Here is a 10,252-nt window from a genome sequence, read left to right as displayed (position 1 = left end):
AACGGGAGCGGCCGCCGCGGCTGGGAGCTTAGGGCGCGCTTGGAGCCCTCCGGGGATGCGCGCCCACCCCGGGCTTGCCCTGCCCGCCCTCAGAGGGAGCTGCGGGCTCCGGCCGGCCCTCTGGGGAGCGGAGGCGATGCCCTGTGTAACAGGCTCCGGACTCGGGGGTGGGAATCCGGCTCTGCCAGGGCCGGCGCTGCTACCACCCCAGGACCTGGCGGAGCTTGGAACAGAAACTGCCAGAAACTTTTTCAGCAAGTGGCCAGTGCTGCAGGCCCACCCCGCGTTAAGAGCCGGGCCTCTGGGAAGGACTCATCTGGTTTCCTTGCTGGTACTCTGAACCCTAGAGAAATGCTCCATATAGGAGATGTATATACTCACTCAGTGGCAGAGGTATGCAGCAACAAACCCTGAATTAAGTGGGAGTCATTAAATGGGAGGTGGCAAGGCTATTAACTAGGGTGGTAGAGAAAATATTTTTTTATATTCATGCTTGCCCCTTACACACTTAGGCATTCTGCACAGCTCATCTAGCTTGACCCTGGACCCTTGCCTGGGGCTTTCAGGAGTCCAAAAAGTCCTGTTTATCATAAAGATGTCCCTGAGTACAGGGGCTTGGCTTAGTGTTGACAGGAGTCTCTAATGACTGTGCTGGATACAGCGGTCTTGCATTTATTCATTGTGCACTCTTCTGTAACTCACTCCAGTTTTGGAGGCAGGGAGAGAACAACATTCCCCCTGTCCTTGGCCTATTTACTGGGGTGACCTGTTACTACAACGTGGACTCCTGCAAGAGCAGGATTATGTCAGTAAATTGCTGAACAGCTACCTGATGGGAACAGCTTTTAATCAGGCTACATTACAGAGGTGACCTAAGCGTGTTTTTCCCAATGTTCTTGTTTAGTTGAGTGTTGAGGTGCCTAGGGAAAATATCCCCCACCCCAGTTTTTAGATAGATTTGTCAGGTCAATAACAAATAGAGAGCAGCACAGTAAAATAGGCTCATCACCTGAGCCTGTCTCCAGGCAGGCGGCTGTGTCAGGGGCATTGCGCTCTTTCTGATGCATCACCCAAAGCGAACAGGAAGCCGGGCAGACAAAGCCAGACCATCATCTTCCTTGTGGGGCTCCAAGGAATGCAAATTTAATGAGGCTCCTGAAGTAAAATTGCATTCCACCAGCTTTGCGCATTTCTGCCAGTGATGGAGGTTTCTGCAGAGAAGGTGATGGTGAGGGGTTAGCAATTTTGTTGAAAACTGCAAGTGTACAGCAAAGGGAAAAATTGCTTTTCCTAACTTTGCTGGTGATGCGAGCGGAGCCCACGCTGATGTGAGGGACAGCGCTCAATCAATCACACAGCAGAGCCCAGTAAACTGTGGGGAGTTATCAGTCAGCGCTGCTTACGAGCACTCAGACAATAAGACGGTTCTCCTCGGCAGCGTTTCCCACAGCCCTCCAGGCACAGACAGGCACACACGTGAGCCCGTCATCGGCCCCCTGCTCCCCTCTTCACACAGGCATGCAATGCATAGTCCTGCAATGCACACACGGGTAAACGGACACAAAGGGATGCTGACACACCTGCTCACGGATGAACCGTATCCATCTCTTCTCTGCACGCAGAAGTACATCAATTTGACAGCTTTAGCTTTTAAAACTTGTACGTGGTTTTCCAACAGCATGAACACACGACACCTTCCTTCACCACACACACGCCACAGAGCTACGCTAGCCCTGGTTGAACGAGAAGTTTCTCTTGCTGTGTTAGCACCTGCAATATATACATGAAGAATATGCCTTTCCCTGCCAATATGGAGACATTCAGGCTGCCACATTCATCTCTTAAATGTCACTGTGAACGCACAGGGGTCTGCACAGCACTCAAAAAGCCCCGTAATGAAATACTCACTTGGATGGGAAGGGGTGACTGGGGGGTTGACAGTCCTGCTCTATGGCAACTTCTATGATTTCAGTCTCTTTTCATTCTGCATTGGAAGGAAATAAAACATTTCAAATATTTGGGGATGGAAGGATTTGGGCAGGATGGTGCATAGTGGAAGTCTTCACACCTGGCTTCACATTTCCTTCCATGCCCCCCCTGCGCTCGGAGAGCATCAGCCTCTGACTACTATTGTTTCCCTCCCTTAAGCCTCACAGAAACGTTCAACAACATAGCATGTGTTCCCAAAATGAATAAATAGTTCATTGCTAGTTTAAGTCAGCAACACTGAACATGCTTTCTTCAGACCCAGGTTAGAACTGTCTGCATAAGCAGCACTATCCGTGCACATAAACACAAACTGTATCAAGCTGTACTTACATTACTTGCACGTACCCATACACAAAGGTTTCAGTGCTTTATCGCAGACTCCACTAACAACGCAAATGCGTCTACAAAGAATTAGCATTATTTGTGGCCTTTATTAACCCTACACGTGCACAGGCAAACAGCTAGCACACAGACTGATGTGCTGCACACTGCTGTTGTCCTCATTAACCGCGCAGGTACACAAACACGTGTGACACCAAGAGACATTAGCACTGTACTGCAGTCTTCGTTAGTAAGCTGCGTATTCACAACTGCCTGGCCACATGCACGGAGGCACGCAGCCACAAGCAGGCAGGAAAAGGATTGCTACTGCACCTAAAGCCATTCCTGGCTAAAGGATGCCTTTTGGAGCTGGGAAGCTGAAGGAAAACATCTTCCCCTTTATTCATGCTGTCTAACCTTCTCACAGTCTCAGCACGACTGCCTTCCATGCCAAAATCAGGTACCATCGGCCATTCCGCATGCTTATATTTATGGCCCCTCTTTGAAATTCTGACTGCTCATCTATGCAGAATAAAACTACCCAAGCAATCTTTCCTGTTCAGGTGCTCATTACTAAAGCGTTAAATAATGCCAGGCAGGCTCTCTTAGGCCTTGTAAATTTTATCTGGGGGACTTTCAGCTTCCACAAGGTCTATTACTGCCTGATTGCCTGAAAGGCTTTCAAGTTTGTACCGGACAGCAAGCCATAGCGCAGAGGAGGCTGGGTAACAACGGAGCACCAAGCTTCTATTAAACACCATTGCTGGCTTGGGAGCCAGGCCTGGGAAGGTGAAATGCATACATGTAGGTGCGTATGTGTGAGTGCATGCAGAGTCTGCCGGCATGTCCCTGGAGAATACACAAGGTTTTGCATAAATGAATGCGTGTGCTTGGCTGTTGGAGAGAAGCATCTGGATGGATGGGCGATGCTGTGCATGAGCGAGTGCAAGATTGTGGGTGCATGAAAAAGGAGTGGGCTTATGTCTGCGGGCCTGATCTCAGCTACACAAATGTCACTGCAGAGTAAGTGCTTAGGAGTCCGTGGGGTTTATGGTGGCACAGCTGAGAACAGAATCAGGCTCTGTGAGTTGACCTTTCCTGTTTGAGCAGCTTTCTCCAAGTGCTTGCTGTTAGCCAGGGCTCAGAGCAAGGCTGTTTGAATGCACCAGTAAGCTTAATAAAGTGGAGAGAAAATAATGGAGAAACCCAGGAAGAAAGGGCAATAGCCCCCAAAGCCAGCGAAGTTCTGTTTCATCAGCTGCCAGTGAAGTGTCTCAGGAGAATCTGCAGGCACATCCCAACACCCCTCAGCTCTTGGGGGCAATCCCTAAAGGATACTGAGCTGCAGAGAAAGCATATTTTCAGAGGAAAAGAATGGAGAGTGGGGACAAAATGCTCTGTTTAGAGACATCCCTCAGCCTTTTTGAAGTTGTGCTTTTTGTTTCCTAGTGTCTTCCTGTCAGAGAACTCAAACCTTTCCTCCTCATCTTTCCTAATGCAGACATCCTGCTTGACAGAACATCAAGGAAAGGGATATTTCCTATCTGTCCACAAAACTAACAAAGCCACATCATGAGCTATTTCTGTGTGCTGTGTATTTATAAACCTCAGCTCTGACCTGATCAAGCAAAACCAGCTTCTAGTTGCCACTGACTCAGGCCTGAAATCGAACTGCCAGCCTATTATTTCTTACTCAGGCAGAAACTAGCACTCAAAAATTATGTTAAATATTTCCCAGACGCAGAAACAATCCCTTCCCCAAAGAGCACAGAGGTGAAGGCACGCAGCCAGCCAGCCCCCTCTTTTATTGGATAACATTTCTCATGTATTTCGCGAGAGCCAGATGGCACCATCTGAACAGCAGTGAGGCTGGAAGCCTTCAGCCACGCCAGCGAAAGGGAAGCGTGACCCAGCCCCGCGCGCAGGGCAGCTCAGCGCCAGAGCCCGCTCAGACAGAGCGGAGCTGCGGACCCAGGCTGCCGGCGGGCAGCTGCCTCTGTTTGGGCACAGTGGCCCAGGGCAGCTCAGGAGGGGTAGGCTTTTTTGCATGCAGGCAAGAGTGTAAATTTGCACGGGGAAACCTAAATCGCCACTGCTGACAGGTACAATCCTGCACTTTTGAGGACAGGAGGAGTTTTCCCAGTCCTGAAGCTCTCTGGGAAAGCGAGGCCCATCTGCAGATTGCCTGAGAAAAAGAAACAGATGTGAAGAGAGACAGAGTGTATTCTAAACCCCCGCTGCATGTGGGGCCTTTTCCTTGCGATTAAGCGAAGCTAATGGTTTTATGGAAGTTGTTTGTTCAAAAGGCCTTCACTGCACTGTTTAACGGAGTTTCACCAGCCTTCCCCAAAGGCTTCCAGACCGCATTAGTATCCCACAGCTCACATCCTAACCAAACAAGCCTTCTCACCCTGACGGCTCTACCCGGTATGTATGGAGTGTAGGAGTATCAGCACTGCCATGCCTCCTGTGCTTGCCTTTCCACTGGAGTCCTGAAGCCCTAGGATGTCATGAATATTCATGACATAAACATTAGCAATAAGTATTGTGCAATTTGGACAAAAATATATTTTAGGCAAAAGAACTGGGAGAGAACAACGGAGAGAGAATCTTTACTCCTCAGCTCCGGGAACTACTGAATAGCATTTTCCTGAGCTGTTACTGGTGGGTTTAAAATGCAAATCAGTCTTGGGTTTTTGAGAGACATTGTAAAAAAAAAAAAAAAAAAAAAAAAAAAGACCCATGCAGCAAAGCTTTATTGTATTGTAATGAATGCGGGATTTGCAGAGCTGCTTCGTGCCAGTGAATGCACAGTGGATGCAGGCCAGGGACTCGAGAAACCCTGAGGCTTGTCCCCAGCTAGCTCTGCCACTGACTCACTATGCGACCTTGAACGTGACATCCTTTCCTCTATTTCAGTGTTCTCATCAGAGGACATAGGGGAGGGGGGAGAGATGAGGCCATTTCTGTGCCTCCTGGTGAGGTTATACATTATAGGCCACTCTGAGGTGGAAGTCAGCAGAACAAATGTAGCGGCTGTCTCCCTGCGGGGACTGATGAACTGGGATAGCGTTGCCCTGTTCATAATGGTCTTACTCTGGCAGATGCTGCTCAACCTCTCCTATTCCTATTCCTATTCCTATTCCTATTCCTATTCCTATTCCATAGTTCATCTTTGGCCCTTGTGTCTCCCTTGTGTTTTTTTATAACGCTCTTTGAGCCTCAGGGTCTGCAGAAAGCCTTCTGCAATTACTCAACTCTTCTTTTTCACATCTACCTGTAGAGCATCTAATACCCTTTTACCTGCCCTCTAGTTAAAGAACTGTCCCTAAACAGACTCCACCACACAGATCATAGTAGGAGTTGAACATAGAGGGGAGGACATAATAAGTGAACTGTTACTACACGTAGATTTTCTGCAAATTATTCATGGTATAAACATAAATAATTAACAATCTATGAAGAGGCAGGATGGTCTGAAGCACATCGCAGCCCAGAGGACCCCTCTATTCCTCTATTCCTGGACCCCCAGGATCCACTGTGGGATCCTGAATAAGTGACTCTGGGTTACCTCTGCCTTGGCTTTCCACTAGCCTTCTGCTCCCTTCTGTACAACCTGGTGGTGGAAGAGGTTTGGGGTGTCATTTATTTGTCCAGTGTTGTCTCTTCTTATCAGCTTTCACCACACTCAGACCCCAGTGTTAGTGAACTCTGCAGGGTAAATTTGTGATTTCTAAACTTGCCCCTTCAAAGCTGCACTCTCCGTCCAGAGCCTGCACATACCTCCTCCCACCGCATCCAGCAATGCTCGCTCTCTCCCATGTACAGGACTGAAGGCAGGCTGCTGAATCTGGCATTTAGAAACTAAGTTCACTCCACAAGGTCACATCAAAGAGGCCAAAAATCACAGTCAGCTGGCACTAGTCTTCACTTATTACTCACCAGAGAGAATATTAACTGGTAAAGCAGAGGCAAAGAGTGCCATATTCCATTACCAGTCCCCTGAGCCCCTCCGACACCATGGAGGGAGAGCTGTTAACTGAGCTCTTCAACTGCATTTTCACTGACAGAAATGCCCTGGCAGCTGCCTGACCTTCATGTAGCAGAAGTCTCAGGTCCTCTTAGCTGCTGTGTGTCACAGACAGAAGTCACTTGGAGCCTTCTGTGTCCTGATGCGTTTCAGAAATTATCTCTCTGATGAAGGGAAGATCCCAAAGGAGGAATACACCACAAGGAGAAACAGTCACACTGGGGAAAAGCCAGGGCATTCCAATAATAAAAAGCCAAGATGTTCAAATCCAGATGCCAAAAGGTAGCTTTTCAAATCCATATTTAAACCCCTAAGCATCAGACCTGAAGCTCCCATTACCTGTAACAGAATTTGTGAGTGCTTAAAGCTTTTCAAACCTGGCCATTTTTTTCCAAATACGTAAATAGGAATAAAGAGTTTCTCAAAAAAGGCACTACTGTACTAGCAGAAAATTTCAGCTCGTCACTGGAAACACAAATCTTTAAGAGGCACTGTCTGGAACTAAAATATATTAGTTTAAGCTGAAATATTTGGGGTTTCAGGTATTCCTTTCTGAAGTAATAAAAATAAAATATGCTTAAGCAAAGCATCCTTTCTTACTCCTTCCCCACCAGCTATGCAGTGGGAACAATCAGAAGGTTTTGCATATTGGCAGTAGCAGTATAAAAGTGCTTCTGAGAATCAGATGAGAGAAATGCCCACTCCAGAAAGCCAGAACAGAATAAGAATCAGAAAAAAAAAAAAAAGGAAGAGGACAAGAAATCAAACTAAACCATTCACATGCTGAAACAAGGAGAAATACCCACTACCACATTGGAAACACCAGGAATTGTTACTAATCTCTTCTGATACTGGAGACCCAGGAGACCTTGCAGAAGTGATTATGGGTCAGAAAATGACCAGAAAGCAAAGAATTCCTATAAAACAGAAAAGATTCCCAGAAAGAAAAAAAAAAAAATCTAGCTCAAAAAATTCCTAGAAAACAAAAAATTGCTAGGAATGTTCCAGGTCAGAAATTCCTAGCAAGCAAAAGGATTCCTCAAAATCAAACCTTCCTCTCCTAGTGTAAATTGCTGTGAACAATACATGGGAAATGTTCCAGTGTGCACATAACAAACCAAGGGCACATTCTGGCCTAATGATTAATGCAAGAGAAGATGTCATTCAAACTCCACACATTTATATCAGGTATTTTTCATGTTAATGTTACCATTGTGGAAAAAAAATTAAGTGTGGAGGGAAAACATGGAACAAATTCATAGCTGCTATAAATCAATCCTGTTCCATTTCGACCTCAGAAAGGTTGGCCAGTTCCTAGCAATGGAGCATATGACTCATTACCTGTCTATTCAAACACCCAGTAGTAGGGAGTTCTATATGGTATCAGGTTGGCAAATAAATCTTTTGTTCCCCCTCTAAAATAGCACACACAGAGTTATCTCAGCAACAGCTATTTATATATTGGGAAACTAAGCAGCTAAATGTTCCTTTCAGCTCTGGCTCCTTCCACCTAGCCAGGAAAAGCATCCTGCCTTAGATTATGAAACAGAATAAAAGCTTGTGCTGTTTTCATACCCCGAGCAAACAGGGAGTGCAACTGAAACCCTCCACCTATTCTCAGTGAAGCTTTGTATAGTGCTTTGTGCAGACATTTCCATCTGAGCATCAGCCTGCTTGAACTGCTGACGTGGGAGAAAGGCTGTTCCACCCCATGGGTGAGGAAGCCAACGACTGGCCTGGTGCTCTCTGAAAGAGCAAGAAAAGGGGCCGTATGTGTGTCTGAGCACCACAGCCCAGGCAGACAGGAGGCGTGGATTGCCTTTTGCCAGAGGGTGGCTTCAGGCTCTGAGAGGCCAGCTCTGACTGTTGTGGGGGCTCCAGATAGTTCACTAGAGCCCTTCATACCCACATCAGTGGGTTTGTGTCCATACAGGAGGCTATGAACTGCAGCCGTGGCAGCGTGGGGACGGATACAGCTGTGCTGCCTCCAGTGTGGAAGTGGTGACCTCCAGTGCAGGGCAGGGCACGCGGCTGTAGCTGAGAACTGGAACCATCGCTGCAAAAGAGCCCCTGGTCTCTCAAAATGGAGAAAAATGTCCATTGGGAGGTGGGGCTGGAGAAAGATCTTTTGCAGTTGCTTTTGGTGGCATGTTTCTATTTACCAACACAGTGTTATTAGTATAAAGATAAAGTGAGAAGTATAAACAGGCAAGCAGACAGGCAAAACATAGCCATAGGAAAAAGCTAAACTGTACATAAACCCAGATTGGCAGATTGATAAAATATTCTTAGGCAAGAAACAGACAGCATGAAAGACAGGAAGATGGAGAGAGAGATTTAGAACTGAACTTAATACTTCTGTGATTTATTTGCATTAAGCTCAAGCAGTGTGTGTGGCTTGGGTTTTACTTGTTTATTTTGCTTCCCAGACTGCCTCAGGTGCTGGCAGAGAATTGTTTTGTTGAAGTTGCAGTCCATGGGATGTTTTGGAAATTCATTATCCCTGGGGAGAAATGAGAAGAGTTTCTTAAAATTCTGGAAAAGTTCTGCAAGTTCTGAAACTCAAAAGAGAAAGAGTTACATGTGAAGTAGTCTGGGTCTCCTCCCTAAAGTGAAAGCCCAGCTTTGTCTCCTCAGAGCCAGAAGACCAGAAACTATCAGCAGCCTTCTTGCTGCGCTTCACATGAGGGCATTCTGCAAATTATGGAAATTTTGTCCATCCAGCCATCCTGCAACAGATGGCAAAGCAGTGAGAATGGCCAGAGCCAGTGGGTGGTGTGGATGTGTTTACTTTAATAAGGCCCAGAGATTAAAGTTCTACCAGTGCCCATCAGCAGTCTGTTACATTCATTCATTTATAATTATTTCCCATTTTTCCCTGCAGTTACATTTTAGAATTGTAGTTATTTGGATCTCTATAACCATACAATGCAGCTCACATTACTCTGCCCCAAAACAGGGCATCCGGGATCCCTCCCAGGATCCCCCTTGTAATCCAAGCCCAGGCATCAATCTGTGCCATACTGAGCCCCTTTCAGCCCCCAGAGATAGGACTGTGGTCTTGTAGAACCTCTTCTGCTGTGGTCAGGCTGTCCAAAAGAGCAGGAAGGAAAGTGAAACAGCAGGGGAATATGTGGGTACAGGAAGGAGAATAGACAAAAGAGAAGAAGAGTGAAGGGGGTAGGTGAGGTGATTAAAGATGGTACAACAGAAGAGGAAAACTACAGCATAGGACTGGTAGCTATAATCTCTGCTATAGAATTTGTGCAAGATGGATAGAAAAGTTGCAGAGAAGGAACTTTCTTATGTCTAGCATGAAACTCCAGGAAAAATTTTAATAGAAAGAAAAAGGAGAAGGTTAAAATAGGAATAGGAGATAGAAAGTTGTGCAGTTAAAACCACAGCAAGCCCAAGTATATGAATACTGGGGAAAGGGGAAGGGGGAGGTAGCTAATGGAGGAGATTGTTTGAACATCATAAAAAATCAGTTGCTTCTAGACATAATGTGCTCCATGCTGCCTGCAAAATCTCAGCTTGGAGCACCATCCATTTCCTGGGCGCTCAAGCACCAGGGAGCCGCACTCTCTGAGGTGCTAGACTCTGAAAACCAGGGTCCATCACTGCTCAGACTACTTATAAAACAGTCTGGCTTGAGAGTGGTACCAGCTTTCCCCAGGGCATGCAGGGAGGCATTGCTTATGCCAGCATGAGTCTTCCCACGTACACGGTCTGCACCTATTCCAGGCCCTGCAACAGAGGGCACTCTGGGTAGCTGCCACATCCCCTTCTTACAATTACTACTGTTTCCTCTCAAGGAGACTTGGTTTTAGTGACAGGTTATCATGAAAGCCTCATGTGGGCTTCAGGAAATTGCATACCGCCACTAGTCATCCAGTCTGCAGGAGATCCCTG

General features: G+C 46.7%; 1 protein-coding gene across 1 annotated transcript in view; it reads right to left on the bottom strand.

The window, feature by feature from the left end:
- DISP3 (dispatched RND transporter family member 3) overlaps positions 1 to 1,996 on the bottom strand; it is a 41,651-nt gene extending 39,655 nt beyond the window's left edge. Inside the window, exons 1-2 of the mRNA XM_035901883.1 lie at positions 1,909 to 1,996; positions 1,010 to 1,211 (exon numbers count right to left, since the gene is read on the bottom strand). Coding sequence (XP_035757776.1) covers positions 1,010 to 1,048 — 39 coding nt within the window. The 5' untranslated portion in view covers positions 1,049 to 1,211; positions 1,909 to 1,996. The remainder of the gene's footprint in view (positions 1 to 1,009; positions 1,212 to 1,908) is intronic.
- Positions 1,997 to 10,252: the final 8,256 nt, after the last annotated feature.

Source organism: Egretta garzetta, unplaced genomic scaffold (assembly GCF_000687185.1).
Source record: "Egretta garzetta isolate BGI_Z169 unplaced genomic scaffold, ASM68718v1 scaffold69, whole genome shotgun sequence".
NCBI lineage: Eukaryota > Metazoa > Chordata > Aves > Pelecaniformes > Ardeidae > Egretta > Egretta garzetta.
The sequence above is the reverse complement of the archived record's forward strand: the minus strand, read 5'-3'. Positions and strand labels throughout refer to the sequence as shown.